At 40.9% G+C, this 17,227-nt stretch overlaps 1 protein-coding gene across 1 annotated transcript; it reads left to right on the top strand.

The window, feature by feature from the left end:
* Positions 1-21: 21 nt before the first annotated feature.
* SAR1B (secretion associated Ras related GTPase 1B) lies at positions 22-14,847 on the top strand. The gene is made up of 7 exons (XM_054841611.1): positions 22-200; positions 4,806-4,879; positions 8,451-8,570; positions 9,387-9,452; positions 10,008-10,111; positions 10,268-10,399; positions 11,859-14,847. Exons 2-7 carry the CDS (start codon positions 4,822-4,824, stop codon positions 11,973-11,975), a joined length of 597 nt encoding a protein of 198 aa, XP_054697586.1. The 5' UTR covers positions 22-200; positions 4,806-4,821; the 3' UTR covers positions 11,976-14,847.
* Positions 14,848-17,227: the final 2,380 nt, after the last annotated feature.

Raw genomic sequence — 17,227 nt, 5'->3', positions numbered from 1 at the left:
GGCTGGGCGGAGCGCTGAGCCCAGCCCAGTACCTAGCTCAGCTTTGAGCCCGGCTTGCAGCCCAGCCCAGCTGCGGTGCGTGTGACGCGGCCGGCCGGGCCCGGAAGGAGCTGCGTGGGGGCGGAGCGGGGCGCAGCCGCGGGGTTGCGTGTCGGTGCCGGCGGAGCGGAGCGCCAGCACCTCAGGCTCGGCAGCGGCGGGTAAGCGCGGAGGGTGTGGGGCGGTGAGGGGCCGGGCGAGCCCCGCAGGGTGCCGGGCCGCCTTCGTACCCTGCCGGGAGCGGCCTCTGGCCTGCGGCTGGGCCTGGCTGGGGGTCCCTGCGCGCCCGAGGAGGCTGCGGCCTGCGTGGGTCCGTGGGCAGCGCGCTGTGAGGGGGGTGTGTGGGGGTCCTCCCTTCCGTTCCCTTTTCTCCCTCCCATTCCCTCTTCTTCCTCGCCCCGGGGACGACCCTTGGGGCTCGGCGGGCCTCCGGGGCTGGGGGCGCCGGCCCGGTATGGGGAGGGCCTCTCACGGCTGTCCGCCAGCGCCTTTGTAGCTGGGGCTCGTTCCTCGCTCGGGGGTCTGTGGCTTGGGAGTGCGCTGTGTTACCTCATGACCTCCAGCTGCTCCGCGGCTGTCTGTCAGGTTGTACTGAGCTGCCAAGCCTTACACGAAGTCTTATTGTTTTTTTCAGAGATTATAACTTTTCAGATCAAGAGTAATTTTATACTTGTGCTCCAATGTAATATTTTATTCTTAATCAATAAGGGCATTGCTGCGCTAGGGCCAACTCTGATAATGTGAGCTGACAATTGTGAGCCAGGCTGCAGGTGAACCGTGGCGTCAGGTGCCTGTAGGAACTGGCGTGTGCGCTGCCGTGCTGTCATCAAGGATAAACTGTTTGCTTTACTCTTTCAAATGTGCTTAAGATCTTTGCTAAATTAAAATAGGCTGTCTCAGAGCAAAAGATATGATGCAACTAAACTTAACTGCTGTACGGTATCTAATCTTTCTGTTTTTCAACCCAATTAGTAACAGTCCAGTATGATGATTATTCCTTCTGAAATCTCAAAGAGGACTTGCTATCAAAAAACTGATTAAAATCCAAAGAAAATCTGTTGTTACCTCATTTTCAAACTCCTTCCCTTTCCTCAACTTTTAAAACGCTACATCAAAGTGCAGTTTCTTATCATAGAATAAACTGGACTGGAGAAGGCAGATACCAGTTTATTCACTGAGTTTCTTGGGGATTTTGATTTTTGTTGTCTGTAGTAACGTTTTCCGATGTTAAAATGATCATATGTGAAATTACAACTTTAAGTGATTGTGTTTAGATACACCCTTAGCAGTAGACTTTAAGTACTTGCTCGCAGGTTGTGTTCTCGGTCGTATGGCAGCTGGGGTGCAGGGTGGGTGCAGTTAGGTTGGACAGAGGTTTCTTTCCTAACTCTTGCTGACAGTACCCACCCAGGCACAGCACATTGCGTTTCCAGTTACTGCAAGAGCTCTTCTGCTTGGGTGTTGCTGGTTTCTGTTTCTTAATTATTCCATAAAGGAATTTAAAACTGTCTTGAAAAGCCTGATATCCTCTCTTATCTAATTTTTCACAGACTTTGGAAGTAAGTGTTATTCTAACTGGTTCAGAAGTGAAACGATGAATTTTTAGCTGGGAAAATGCAGATTCAGAGTAGGGGAAAAAAGTCCCTGTTTTTCAGAATATAAAAGAAATAAGTGTGAGTGAATTTGCTTGCTGTCAGTGACATTCCCTTCAGGAGGCTGGCTCAAGATGTTACCAAAGCCACTGGGTGGGAATTCCTCATCCCTGCGGTCAAAAGTGGTCTCCAGTGAGCAAACCCATCTCCTTGGTCTATAGAGTGGCTTACAGGGCTCCCCGGGAGTTACCGAATGACGCTTTGCTGATGAAATCATGTCATCCAGGGTTGTTGAAGACATTTTGAAGTAATAGCCATCTGTTGTTGGTGTGATGCTAGAAAATTAACTTTTGTATTTTTGTCAAGGAGTAAGTTGATGTCTGTAAAAATAGTTGGTGTCAAAAGATTGTCTTGTGTCCAGTACAGTTTTTTATTAAATGCTTATGTCTGCTTGCAACTGATTATTTTCAAGGGAACCCTTAAAATAACCTTAAAATAGTATTTTTGTTTTCCTCATGGCTTGTGAACAGTCATTGCCTGAGAGTTTGAGTCCATGTACGTTGAATAGCCTCGGCTCTTCCCTCAGTTCACTGTAGCTCCATGACTTGGATGTCTCAGCAGTGTAACAATTCTTGATACCAATGCAATGCAGAGCCACTAGAGCTTTTTAATGCTTTGATTTGACACTCCTGTGAATTATGTAGTTACTTTTCCTGTGTGATAAGAGTCGATTTAATATCTCTATTCAAATATTACCAGTGTGCCTTTACAATTAGCTGTCCATTTTTTCCCCATTTTAAAAGTATTTCCCTTTAAGCACTGCCAGCTAATACAGAGACTGTTCTGGGTGGTTTTGGGTAGCTCTCTTTCTAAAACCACTTAATTTGTGGTGATGGAGGTTGAACCTGTATTAATGCCACTTCATTAGTGTTTGCAGAGTAATCGTGTTGTCACTTTAAGATTCATTTGACTCTTGGCCATCAAAGTCTTTTCTGTAACACATAAAGATTTTTTTCTTGTTTCATCCATAAGTTTAATAGATGGAAAAGGTTAATAGAACTAAATGCTGTGAAGTTATTCTCACCTCAGTAATCTGAGCACTTCTCTTACATCACGCTGTTTGCCCTGATTTACAGGTTATTTGAGTCGATCGTTTTTCTAAGCCCCACAGAGGCTTTTCTCGATCGGTATTTTGCTCAAGCAATAAATAAATCTGCTGACGTGTATGTTCTTCCGTGTTTGCTTATTCTTGACCTTTGCTTTTTAGCCATGCAAGGGACAGTTTCAGTGGTGACGTTGTGTAACTGGGTGTTTATGCATTGACAAGCGTTTTTGATTTGTATTCTTAAAATTTGTGCCTGTTGCAGCTGAGCAGTTGTTCAGAGTAATGTTAGACGTGGGTGAAGGTTTCAGGGTTAGTTATGAAGAAACCAAGACTCCTAGTGCCTCGTCATCTGAATAGATTTTGTTCCAGTGCAAGCAAACTTACATAAAATATTCTTTCCTCCTCTTTGCGTGTTTCTGTAATATACTTCTTGTTGCAGAGTGGAGAAACTCTGTTTGTTACCATGAATGTAATTGCTGTTTACAGATGCCTAAGTTTTGATCTGCTTCTGACCTGTGTTTTGACTACTGTGTCCTGTGCTCCAGGGTCAGGGCTGCCCTAAAATCATCTTGTGATGCCCCAAGGCACTGCTGCAGCATCGAAATGAGCGTGGCAGGACAGCCTCCAGCAGCGTGGATGCCTCTGCCAGCTGCACTGAGTGCAGTCCAGTTTCTCGAGGGCAGTCGGACTCCCATCCCCTGATGTTAGCAGGGGTTACGTGCCCTAGTAGGAATTAGCTGGCTAAATGTTTCTAAGGATGTTGCCCTTTAGTCTTTCAAAAGGTTTTCATGCTAGATACTAATTCACTATGTCAAACTGGTGCTTTCAGTGTGATTATCCTCACTTCAGATAATGAGGAAATTAAGATGAAAGCTGAGAAATTAATTGCTTATGGCTGCACAGTGAACCTAGTGATGGCTTTATTCTTGCGCCCTAAAGCATCACTTCAGCAGTAGCAGCAGTTCCTCCTCTGCGCTCTCCATCCTCCCAGGCACCCAAGGTGTGCAAGCTCCCCTGACACCTCTTCTGTGGCTGCGCCTTTGGTGGCAGAGGGTTTTTTCTGGGGCAGGAACAATTAACTGAATTTATCAGGCTGTACAATCCATCCTGGTCACTTGCTTCTTTCCCAGAGATGAGCATAGGGGCCTTATATTTTTTTTTTTTTTTAACTATACCACAAAGAAAGGGTACTTGTGGAGTAACAGAGCTTCATCCTGGTAGTTAGAGATGTCCTGCCTGTGATGGTTGGCTGAAGTTGGCTGACGGTCGTATGGCACGACTAGAGTGTTGGTTATGGTCATCCTGGCTGCCCCTCAGCTCAAGCTTCTGTTCTTGAATCTCAGCTGAAGGAATTCAGTGGGAAACATGGTATTCTAGAGTCCTTTTTAAAAACAAGTTGTTCTGCATTTAAGGTTTAAATTGTGGCAGCCTGTGCAGGACAGTACAGGAGGTCACGGTCTTTGAATGGCAATTCCAGTGTTTTGTGCTAAGTAGATGTTTCCCGTTACAAGCCAAACAGGTTATGTGCAGACAATAGGGATTTATTTGGCATCAGACGTCTCTGGATTCAGATTAACAAAACTTCTTCACCCCTTATCACCTCTGCTTCAAACCGCAGCAGCTTCCAAGGGCAGCTGGATCACTGACTCTGTGCTGACATCCCTCTGTTGGCCTCTCAAAAGTGCTACTTTTTCCCACCTGAAAAGTTTATGTGAAGTTCTCATTTGAAATCTTCAGTGGAACATCACACGCCTCCACCAAACTGTACTTAAGATAAAATTGTTTTTACTTCTTGCAAAGACTTCTGTCCACGTGGCATTTTCCAAGGGGAGGAGAAGGTATTTGCTGTTGAATCACAAGGTCTGGATTCTGTCTTCCATTTCTACAATAATTTTTTAATGCATTGTGGGGTCACTGATCGAGACCATGATACAGTTTAGCAAAACTAAATTGTTTTTTATTTTTTCACCCAGGACTTTGAATTACTTTTGTTATCTGTAAATATCTTACAATGTTTAATGTGCTGTACTGACAGGTCTTAAATGCATTATATTTTCTGTTTATTTCAGACCATAAGATTCAGATATGTCCTTCATATTTGATTGGATTTACAGTGGTTTCAGTAGCGTATTACAGTTTTTAGGTAAGTATTTGTTGTTTGCGTTTTTTTTCCTTTCTGCTATTTTTGTATAAAATGTCTGTTCACCTCTGTTATCTTCAAACATAGCCGCTTGTTAAATAATAATATTTGTTTTAGTGTGTATTCAGTAACACTCAAACAAAAGTTTCACTTATCAATACTGAGTATTTCCAGAGCGTGTTCTCCATTCAATCTTAAATTAATCCTTTAACCTCTTGAAAACATTACATTTTCTTTCATGAACGTAATAGGTTTGAGTTTTCTAATCATACTACATTTAAGCTGGCGTAATTCAATTGACTTCTGTGGAGTTTCTCCTGACTTTTCTCTGCTGTAAAGAACTGAACTCGGTTATTTTAGTTCAGTTTTCGTACATGCAGATATCACTTGAGAATCCAAATATAAGGGACTTCCTACAAAAAAAAAAAAGTGCTGGATATTGAAGCCCTCGCTCGCTTTCAGCAGTGCATTATTCTGTGACTGGTGTCACTGAAATCAGTACGAGGCCTCACTGGCATCTGCTGAAGAGCCTCAGGACAGTATTCTCTGGCCAAAAGAGTCTGCAATCCATATCGATCCGAGGTGTAATATTAGCTTGTGTAAAACAAAACAAACAAACAAAACCCTCCAAAAAACCAAAACAACCTGGAAGAAAAGAAATGTTAGGATACTGAAGAAAGGAACAGAAGTTGCAGATCACATAGGTAAAAGGCACAATTTACAAGTTGGAAGGATTTTATTGAAGTGGATAAAAAGCATTTGAGATTAAGGAATCATGGCAAGCTGTGCCACCTACCTTTTATCAGTTGAAAGTTTAAACTTTTTTGCTGAATGTTAGACCCTTGGCCTACAATCGAAATATTAGCCAGTGAAATTTTAACTAAGTTGACTAATCTTTCTTATCTCCTCTTTCTTAGCCAGCAGTGATTGCTGCAAGTAGCCTGCTTTCCCAGTCCTGTGCATGCAAAGTCTAATTCTGGCGAAAGATACTAGAGCTTGAAGTAGGAAGGAAACTTACTTTCAATGTGTCCCTCTTAATCTAGAAGAAACACTTTCTCTTTTCCATCTCATTTACAGTTGAAGAAGGTTGATTATAACATTTGGGAAACTCCCCGCAGTTCCCTGTGCTGTCCTGTCAGCAGGCTGATAAGATCACTTTACGAAGTACATCTTAGCACACGTACAATTTTAGAACGCACAAGGAATCTTTATATAAATATATATATAAACTGTGGTCTTAGTATAGCTAATGGCTGAAGTATTGCTGCTAGTTTGTTTTGTGTTTCCATGAAAGACACTTGGGAAGTGTGAAATGTTTCAGAGAAAGCAGCAGCACCTGATTTGGGAGCAAAGGCTCCCAGACTGAGTGGCAAAAATACTGTTTTACTATGGTCTAGTAGAATTTTGTTTAACTCGTAAGGTTAAGTGTGAACTGGAGTTTCTCCTGTGACATAAGTTAATATAAGAAAATGTTTGCCCACTCCTTTCTCTGTAGTTTAATAGTTAATATACACTTGGGCATGTGAGAAGGTGAGTTTGGGAAGTAAGAGTTGTATTTGAAAGAACTGTGAAGACACTCTACAGTACCTGTAGTAATAAAGGTCACTAATGAAGCAGGCTGAGGAGTATGAAAGAATATTCATTCCTGCAAGTTACAAAACATGTTCCACTGGAGTGTGATCCCAGAGATTAGCTTAAAGGCAGGGGGAGAGGTGAGCAAACACCAGCAGTGTAAAGGTCAGCTAGGCAAAGGCACGTATCCCCCTGTAATGCTGGAGCATCTGCAGGGCTGTCTGAGCAGCCACCTGTGCAACAGCATCGCTTAAAATCCCACCAAATAAAACACATATGAGGATAACACATTAGATAAGGAAAAAATCAGGGCTGCAGAAACTGATGTTACTGGCTCGCTCTGCCTGCTAGCCTCAAGTAGAGAGACCCAGGGCAGCTGTCAGTGCACCCACTGGACGGCCACCAGCCGCTTGCCAGTGGCCCCAAGGCACAGTGCAGGGCGTTGGTGTGTAGTTTGCAGATGGGGAGGGTTGGTTGTGCTTGCGGGAGAAGGTGCAGTTATGTGTAGGGACTGCAGTGATGAGCTTTAACAGTGAAATCGGATTGTGTACTTCACAAAAGGTCATTTTTTTTACCGCCACTGTGATGATACAGAAACTTTTCCTCAGTGTATTTCAAAGTACCATGATACTATGACATTGTGTAGTAAAAGATCCTGGTGACTTAAAAACTCCCACATTACAATATATGGCTGTATTTTGCAGCTCTTTTGCGGAAAGAAGAGAATTCTATTAGGAATGTAGCCCAGTTTTGCTTTTAAAGAAATGTAATTTCAGCACATACATTTCCCCCCCACACACACACTCTGTAAGTGTTCAGCCCTCTTCAGCATTCGTGAAGGCTGTGGGGTCAGTAGTGGTTCCTAAGATGTGCAGTGTGTAATATCCAGGCACAGCTCTTTGACTTTTTTTAAGGAGAAAATTTTCCCTTACTCCCTCTTCAAAGCTATGAGACTCTTGCTTCAGTAGTTTTCCCATACAGAATGTGATTTTTTTTTTTAAATGAAATTTGTCTTTAAAATGTTTTACTTTGAATGTCGATCAGTTTGAAGCAGTGAAAAATAATCCTGGCATAGGATGTAGTGTTGGCAAGTTTAGGAGAATCACTCCTTGATAATCTCAGACTTAAGAAAACAGAGTGTTTGTGTTTTATGCATCCTTCGTCTCCTTTACAGCAATTGATGCATTTACTGGGGTTACAAGTAGAGGAAGAAAAGGGGGAAAGGCATTTTTATAAAAATGACAACAGGAATAAGAGATTTTATTTTCACCAATTATGAAAGCATTATCACATGACAGCAAGTGTGTCAGAATTGCCCTGACGATGCCATTCAGGATATATCCAGACAATTTAACTGAGGGTACACATGAATGTTACTTTATGTTGGTTCGTATATTATTTTGACAGAAAAGAATTCACACACACACTAATTGTGACTATTGACATTGAAATTAATTTCTCTGTAATATGTCCATTGAGGTCTGAACTTTCTTTTTGCCTCGAACAAGTTTGTCATAATTGGAGGAAGCTGAACAATATACCCTCTGTTCAGGTTCAGGATGGTCCGTGTTTTAAGCCCACTGTCAGCGCTGTACCCACACACACCCCCCTCCACCGCCTGTGAGCAAAACCGTCCTTTGACTGGGGCAGAGTAAGCTACGCTGCCAAAATTTAGTCCTGGTTTGTTCTGGTTTTCCTAAGATAATGTAAATGCATTTACATGAGTGACATGTTTACATCAATTGTGTGCCTCTCTCCCACCGAGCATCCCATAAGCTACATGTGGTACACATAGTACAGCAGTCACGAGTAAGCATGAATGTGGTTTGTACGTGTAGAATGTGGATAAAGGGCATTGATAAAGTGTGCAGTGGAGCTTGGCCACTCTGTATTTTGTACTGTGACTGTAACACTTTGCTCCTGGGAGCAAAAGCATCTCTAGTGTCGGAAATGAACTCTGACCAATTTGACTGATTAGTCACTACATCCTCCTTTGTTCTAGGACTGTACAAGAAATCAGGCAAACTAGTGTTTCTTGGACTGGACAATGCTGGAAAAACTACGCTGCTGCACATGCTCAAAGATGACAGACTGGGACAACACGTCCCCACGTTACATCCCAGTAAGTTAATATTGCTGGTTCCATAGCTAGAAAGTAGTTAGTGTTGCAGGAAAAGCAGGATCTGATTATATGTCATAAGACCAACAGTGTAACTGGGGAGAAACAAAGGAATTTCTGGGATTGCCATCTGTAGATAATTCAAGTAATATTCATAAAAAACCATGTATAGGATAGTTCAATGTGGCATATTTAAAATTAATAGGTAACAAGCAGAATGATGGAGCTGGGAGTCTAGATTACGGAAGCTGTGGAACATTAGGACTTGCAGTGTTTGGGAGCAGCTTCTCTGCGCAGCTGGAAAACTAACATTTCTGTACACTGTTTTGATTTTTTTTTTTTTTTTTGGCTCAGAGGTTGCTGTGTAATTGCTATCTTGGTAGCCTCGCAGGAGGAAAAAATTTGACACAGGTTAAAAATGTGGATTGGTGAAGTCCAGTAAGGAGGTAAAAAATTGGGAAAGGATGTGAAGAGGAGAAGCCTTGAGCAGTATTGTATGTGAAATGCCATCTTTGTGGCAAACCAGATGCCAGAGCCAACTGTTGTTTGTGTAATGTGTAGGGATAAATAACGTACGAATACTCTCTGCTATTCTTAGCGTTGTAGATTTTTCACACGTGTTTTAACAACAAAATGCTATTAACCATTTAACAAGTGTGCCACTGATTTTGAGAGAAAATGTATTGCTCTGATTTGTTTCTTGAGTATCAAAATACTGAAAAGACCTAAGACAGAAAGTAGAATCTACGTGCTGGAAAGTTAGGCTGTTCTAATGCACTGCATAATCTTCACAGAGAACATAATTCTGTGTATTTCTAGCTTCAGAAGAGCTGACAATTGCTGGCATGACTTTCACTACCTTTGATCTGGGTGGACATGCTCAAGGTAAGAGAATACATTGACCTACTTCACTGAATTGAGTGAATTGTCTACAGTCCATTCATTTTGGATCAGAAATACAACCGTGCTGCAGAGATCAACTTCCCACAGTGTCTTTGACAGCACAAAAAACATTCACTGCTCTTTTGTCCGTCTCCATTACTTATCACAAATCCCAAATACAAATTGGGAAGAGCTGCAGTAGAGCAGTAACTTTGGACAGATATCTGTACCTTGCAGAGGATTCTGTACTTTAATTGCTTACATCTACTTGTAAGCTTTATGCTTCAAACTTACCTTTGTTGACATAATGCTTGGGGAAACACAAAACGTTTCAGTGCATGAGTGTGCATGTGGGATAGATAAAGTGCTGATAACAGTAAAGGGAATGATACTTTTGATCCATGATTTCAAGCTTTGTAAAACATGAAATTGCATCCTGAAGACTGGCAACATAAGCTAAGACTTCAAAATAACTCTGTTGCTTCTTATTTACGGATGTGTATTGCTCTGAATTTTGGGATAACTTCCTTTTGTTTTTAATTCACATCTTCCCTGTAGCTCGCAGAGTGTGGAAAAACTATCTGCCTGCAATTAATGGCATTGTGTTCTTGGTGGACTGTGCAGATCACGAAAGATTGCTTGAATCGAAAGAAGAACTTGATGTAAGTTTAAATAAGTTTGTCAAAGTTTTAACTTTAACTTCTAAGAAATAAGCTCAAATTCCCAGTGTCCAACAGAGCTCTGCTGCCACCTGGACATGAGTAGTAGCGGTTTGACCTTCTAAATTAATCTCTCCTCCTTTCTCTTTTCCTTCGTAGTCACTAATGACAGATGAAACTATTGCTAATGTGCCTATCCTAATTCTTGGTAACAAAATTGACAGACCTGAAGCCATTAGTGAAGAGAGGTTACGAGAAATGTTTGGTCTGTATGGCCAGACAACAGGAAAGGTAACGATCCTTTTTTTTTTTTTTTTGGTAGTTTTGGTGTTTTGGGTTTTTTTTGCCAGGAAGTTTGTTTGCCTTATATTTATGTGTTGACTGCAGTTCACTCCAGTTACACAAAATAAATAGGTTTTAATTTATGAAGTACTTTGTACATAACTGTATATGAAATGAATTCTGGAGTCTGTGTGTGTGTGTGCATTAGATGAATCTCTACTACAACTTTTTTACATCATATTCAATGCCATGTTTTTTCAGAGAAAAATTAATTGTACTTAGCCTAATTTTTAGTACTTCAGCTTTCCTGTGTAGTACTTTAAAAAGGATGAGCAAGTTTTCAGAGGCTATAGTTCTAGTGAAAGCTATAAGAGAAAACTGGATGAAGTCTTTCAGTAAGTGACTTTTCTCATTTAAAGTGCAGAGTTAGTACAATTTGTTAGTTAACATGTTTACCTAAAGCTTAGAAATAGATTTACAACATTGTAGAAGTCTGAGTTTGTAGGTTGTGAGGAAAAAAAAAAAGTTCCTACTGATGTTGGTAGCAAAAAGGCAGATTTATATTATGGATCTTTGTGATACTTCAACTCTTCTTAATTTAAAGTAAATGCAGTGTACTACTTGTAGGAGACATTTGGATACTGGCCGCTAGGAACAAGTTGCTATGTTGTCCTTTGCCCTTGGAAAGGCAGGACACCTCTCTGCAGCTGAGCAAGCTACTCTGGTGTGGCTTCTGTCCCAGCTCCTATTAGGCATCCAGCACTGTGGCTCTGCTGAGGAGTGCACCTGGCCTTGTAATTCCTCTTTTCCTCTAAGAGTATTTACTCTTAGATGCTTCCCTTAAAGCTCAGTGCCAGTTGGAGTTTAGGTTGAGTGAGAATAAATCTTTACCTTCTTGTTTTCCATGTGAAAGAGAATTGCACTGGTTCGTTTTAGAATAGATGTAATGGGCTGCAGGCACTTAGTACCGACTTTTATTGGGTTTTTGTATCTTGCCCTGGTTTTTACAACACTGCATGTAGTCAGTGAAGTATGAATACCACTGTGAATCTCCAGTTGAGCAACAGCTTTATTGCACTGTGCTGATCTTGGCAAGCAAGCAACTTGCACTCTTGCTATGGTTAGTCCTACAATTGGTAGCAAATGCTCTTTTTATCTGGTCGGAAAGCTATTAGAAACAGAGCAGGGAACTATCTGAAAACCAGGTCTAAGCTCTCCAATTCTCTGTGCACGTGCCTGCTGTTGTATTCTGGTTTCATGTACTTCACCCTCTCCAGATGAAAATATGCTGCATGCTCAAGTGACCTTAATCTTAGTAACATGTACATGTTTTAGATTAACTTATTTTCTAAAATTCTAGTATCCGACACAATTTAAATAATGTCATTCCATAGAAACAAATGTCCTTGTAAAGTAGCCATCTTTTTATCACAATACTGTAACTTGCAATACTTCTGTCTCTCTGCAGGGCAGTATACCATTGAAAGAACTGAATGCAAGGCCTCTAGAAGTGTTTATGTGCAGTGTGCTAAAGAGACAAGGCTATGGAGAAGGCTTCCGCTGGATGGCACAGTATATTGATTAATGCCAAAATCGCATCAGTACACTCTGTCCCGTGTCTGAATATTAAGTCTGCTCCTTATTTGATCACTCAGTGTACGTAACTTGAATTCATTTGACTGTTTAGTTATAAAAATACACATTTTTAGCTAATTATATCATGTAAGCTAAATTGTAAGTGTGAGGATTGAAAAATTATTTCAAGCAAGTTTCACAACCTGTGAGCTTTCTAATCCCATACAACATTCTTTTGCAGCTTTTAATTTAACAAGTCTCCGGCACCACTTTTTGGTCAGAGCAACTTTCCAGTACAGTATGTTTGAATGCACTTTTTAACAGCTAAAAACGATGAACATGTGAAAAATATTTAATGCTTATGTTAAATTTTTTTATGTACTTTTTTGAAACTGGTTTTATAACTTTAGAGTATATAACCATCTTTCAAGGAATAATAAATAACTAGCTGATGGATAATTGCATGATGCCTTACAGTTTTCAATAATATACTTTCTTATGCAACGTCATGCAATAAATTTAAATCCGGTTTTTGGCAACTTTAATGGAAAATGTTTCATTTTAATGTGTCTTAACTAGCAAGGCTGCCTGATGATCTGAATATGTGGGATATTTTCCTGAAACACAGAAGGCCACAAAGTAGTTTCATTGTATGTTAGAGTTAAGGTGGCTTTTTTCAGACTACCAAATTGCATTTATTTTAGGATTTTTCGTTGGTAAAAGAAAAATCTAATCCAATGCCCTTATAACCACCACCCTTAAAAAGTACAAATAATGTAAATCCCTGTGCCAATGGTGATCTTGAACTAATGTCAAAATTGGTCTTACTCTACTGGTCTCTTGAATTAAACCCCCGATGCGACACAAGAAATACAGGTTGTTTTCTGAAGAAATTAAGAATACCATTGTGCTAAAAATTCTGTTCCTAATTTAATTAGATTTAGGGTCTGCCAGAAGATTTGCCTGTGAAATTGCCAGGAGGGGGGGAGAAGTTGCCATTGCTTCTTGTGAAAATTTATCAGCCCATACCCAATCAGCCAATTTTATTTTTGGTGTTTTGAACTGGGACAAGATTGTTTTCTGTGGTTTAGCCCTGAAACCTGGCCAGTGTGCCAGCTGCTGGCTGCCCAGGTGGCTTATTTCTGGGGTAAAATTTGGTTATCTGCAGTCCTCGTTTCCAGACTTCTGACTTTTTCCCCATCTTTGAGTGCGTTAGTTCCCCGAGGAGAAAGCAGGTTATCCTTAAAGGAGGGGTGCTGCGGTAGGTGTCTGTCAACACCTTGTTGATGCTGGGTGACACTGCCACAGAGCTCTGGTTGGTGTTCCCGTGTGCCAGGGAGGTTTTACTCTAACCTGTCGAATGCAGGTAGGGTATGCAGGTAGGGTTTCAGCCCTGGAGTTGCAATTTCACCGTGGTGGGTTTGAGTTTCGCTATGTAGTTCGTTTCGCCCTTGTAAGAGTACGAACTGCTTGCTACAAATGTTTTTGCTGAATCCCTTTTACTCACTGCTGTAAGTCTTTGCCAGAATACTTCAGGCCTTAAGTTTCCAATATCCATGGCAGCAAATGTATTTCTGACTGGTTTGATTTCATAAATAACTTTTTCTCTTGACCTGCTGGACTTGAATCTCAGATTTAAAGCCTGTAGGCTCATAGTGAATAAATGAGACTTATTCCCTGCCCAGATCCAAACTTGTATGATTGAATATTCCCCACATTCCTAGATTGTGCATCTGAATAAGATGAATAATTCAGAACCTAACTCATGTAAATTTTAACTGAAGTTTATTACTGTACAGTCATATGCAGAGTGCTAAGCCTAGTTTGTGCATGCTGAAGTTCAGAGTGACGGTATTGTAAGAGGATTCTGCATTTACACTAGTGCTCAGCTGTAGAGTAGTGTCTCTGTGGCATAAATCAAAACCAGAGGTAAGAAATGGCCTCTCACCGGCGTGTGGACAATATGTGAGTCTTTACTACCTACAGCTGTCATGTAGGGGACATGCCTTTTTTTTTTCCCCTCTAAATTTTTCTAATGATGGTTATAATGCTGAGAGCAACAGCTAAATCAGTAGATGGTGTAAATAATAAAAATACTGCTTGCAGTCACTGTGGTGTTGATGCGGGATACTTGGGACTGTGTTGCCTGTGCTTATGGAAATGAAGCTGGAGGTGGAGGTGTTCTGCTGCAGACTGCTTCCACGGGCTGAGCCGTTATGTGGGCACTGAGAGGTCCTCTTCACCTGCTTTTTGAACTGCAGATAACATTAGCAGTGAGGAGAGGGATGATAGTATTAATTAAAAAAGAAGGGGGATGATACTGCTTTAAAAAGTGGGTGTTAAGAGTAATTCTTAGTATTATGGAAATACTCAGATTTTGTGTTTCCTACTGTAGGATGCTAGTTTCAGTGTGGTGTAATAAGGGCATGAAGAAATCTGGACCTTGTGTTTATCCACCTGGGTGTTGTAATGGTTCCTGTTGTGGGAATAGCTGATCCACACTCAGTTAAAGACAAATGATCTCACTCTGTTTCGTTTCATTCAGTAGAGGAAGTATCTATCTTCTGTAGTTTATGTTCTGTTGTGCACATGAATGTGAATGGGTGTTGTGTATCTTTGTGTGAAGACTTCATTAACAGACAAATAGACCGAGCAGAGTTTTTCTGGTGGTTTTCATCCCCATCCCATCCACATCTCCCCAGCCATTTATTTCTGGAGGTTGCTTATTCCTGTGATTGTGACCACTCTTAACTTAAAGCAACATTCACATTTGGGTCTGACTTCTATGAATTTTTTTTTTCACTCTTGACTATGCAGATTTCAATTAAACATCACTTTAAAGAATGTGAAAAAGAAAACTCATGAATAAAGATGATATTTATGAAGTGTCTCACTTTGTTTTTACATCACAACAGTTCTTTAACAGAAATTAATGCAGATTTCTAAGATACTAATAACCACTTCTGACAAAGTGGCCTGTATTTCACTGCAGTGACCCCATACATTAGCATCTATGAGTTGAGTAAGATTTATTTTGCTTGGATTTACTTAAACTTGTGGGGTTAGTAGGTATTGTGTAACTGAGAGGTGTTGCTGTATTTCAGTCCTGACTTAATACATTTTTCAGCAGCAATTATTGGCACTGGAGATAGGAAGGATCTTCGAGCTTTCTCATTTATTCTCTTGCCAGATCAAGATTATTTCATTAATATTCCTGTATTTGGTGTTCAGCTACTGTCCGTGATACGCTAAAGATGACCTGTGGCATTCACTGGAATACAAAACCTGCATGCACGTGAGCTTTATTGTGTTTTAATAATTGGAATTGAACGTCAAATAGAATGTTTGGCATCCTCTTATTTATAACTTACAACTAAAGTCAGCTCAGAAAAATGATAATGGTGGTCTCCAATCCCAGTGAAGTCCCAGGTCTGCTTGAAGTTGAATTGTTCTTCTCTTGTTTGTACTGTCGGAATATTTGGTTGTTACTTACCAAAGTCCAATATTTCTGTTGACTACAACGTGCTTGGATTTAGTGTAGATAACAGAATTGTTAGTTATGGACTTGGGAGTTATACTGAAAACAGCCTGATCCACTGGCTGCCAGTGGGGACGTGTAACTTATCTGCACTTAGATAAACCACTTTTTGCACTAGTATCTCAGTGGGGATCTAAACACTTTTGTTTTGAAATGTGAGTGCTCTAAATGTTTAAAAGCATAATTTATATAATAAACTGCACCAAAAAAAAGCTAAAGATGAAAGTGTTCTTAAGCATGTTCTTAATGTGATGTTTGTTGTTATGTTACCCCATTCCACACTTGAAGTTTAAGTATCGGGAATAGAAAATAAAATTCTGATTTGGAATTTGAAGAAAAGGAGTTTTAAACAGGTAGCTCTTGTCAGATTATCGAAACCAGGGAAAAAAGTGTGCTGACTTAGTACATGGTCTAGTAGTGAGTTTGGGTTTTTTCAGCTGGGTATGATAATAATTCGGTCCCTTCTTTGCTAGGGTTTCTGTTCCTGTGTGCACGGGAGCAAATCCTCTACTTTTCAAGCATGGAAAAACTGACTTTTCCTTTGTTGCAATTTTAAAATGAGATGGAAGGATCCAGTCTTACAGGCAAATGGTACTGCCTTAGAATGCAGCTGCCCTCTAGGATTTGTGGTGTTGGAGGGACTGTGGTGAGTGGGGGTTCCCACTGGGTTTAGGTGCTTAGCAAACAGAGTCTGCTCAACCCTGTTTGACTCGGCCTGTTGAGGAAGCGTCACCTACTGAGAGACACACCTATTTTCCAATCCTAAGTATATGTTCTCCTTAGTGTACACTTTTCAAATTATTTCTTACTTGACTGCTTTTGAACCAGAGTTAAACTTGTTTGGTGGTGAGGAGTTATGGTAAAATAATAATTAAAAAAAATCCCTTGTTTTTTCTTATGGCACGTGTTCCATCACAGTAAGAAATTTATAGTAACATTTTAGAGCCTTTGATGCCTCTTATTCCAGCATCTCAAAGCTTTCTACCTGCCAATGCTGCCTCAGCTTCCTGCGAGGCAGAAGGGTTCTGTTCTTATTGTTTAACCTGTGAAGAAAGTGAGGTCCGGAGGGATTAGGTCATACTTGGTCACTGCCTGAATAAGAAGAGCAACGCAGCAACCACCGGCAATGTGGAATGAAGCAATGTCCCTTGACCTGGGCGCCGCTTGTCGGTGTTCTAGAGAGGACAGAAGCCTTCATCCCATGCAGGCTACTGAAGATACCGCACAGACCACGTGTAGATCAGTGGTGGTTTGGGTCACCTCCTCTTGTACACCTCTGGTCACAGCAACAAAGCCGCTCTAAGCATGGGGCACCCAGTCATGACAATATTTAGTAGGTAAGTGAAAAGAGCAGCACAAAAACTTGCAATGTGTAGAGTGGGTGCAAAGCTTGGATCTGCTTGTAATTTCTGATTCTCTTGCCTACATGTGTGGTGTAAATAAACACTCTCCTTGTAAAAGGAGAAAATTTAAAGGCATATGCTTGGTATTTGGGTCCAAATGCTCGCTTTTGGCACAGGCAGGTAAGAATTTATATTGTTTGGTTAGATTTTCCCCAGCAAAGGCAGTACTTTATTGTCAGAGTGGTTTGATTAACTCCCCGTAGCGGCACTAGCTGGAGCAAACCCTCGGCAGTAGCTTGGGGCAGAGATGGACTGTTGGAGACCTGATCTCAGTAATTTAATGATACCTGAGTACCCAAACCCCGGAGTAGGTACAGCTGG

The sequence above is a fragment of the Grus americana genome, chromosome 14 (assembly GCF_028858705.1).
Source record: "Grus americana isolate bGruAme1 chromosome 14, bGruAme1.mat, whole genome shotgun sequence".
NCBI classification, from domain to species: Eukaryota; Metazoa; Chordata; class Aves; order Gruiformes; family Gruidae; genus Grus; species Grus americana.
The sequence above is the reverse complement of the archived record's forward strand: the minus strand, read 5'-3'. Positions and strand labels throughout refer to the sequence as shown.

What these genes read in the sequence shown, in the direction of transcription:
- SAR1B (XM_054841611.1), top strand. Translation starts at nt 4,822, where the DNA reads ATGTCCTTCATATTTGATTGGATTTACAGTGGTTTCAGTAGCGTATTA. An exon ending in TCTGGGTGGACATGCTCAAG is followed by an intron (nt 9,453 to 10,007) that starts GTAAGAGAATAC and finishes TCTTCCCTGTAG; the next exon opens with CTCGCAGAGTGTGGAAAAAC. An exon ending in AATCGAAAGAAGAACTTGAT is followed by an intron (nt 10,112 to 10,267) that starts GTAAGTTTAAAT and finishes TTTCCTTCGTAG; the next exon opens with TCACTAATGACAGATGAAAC.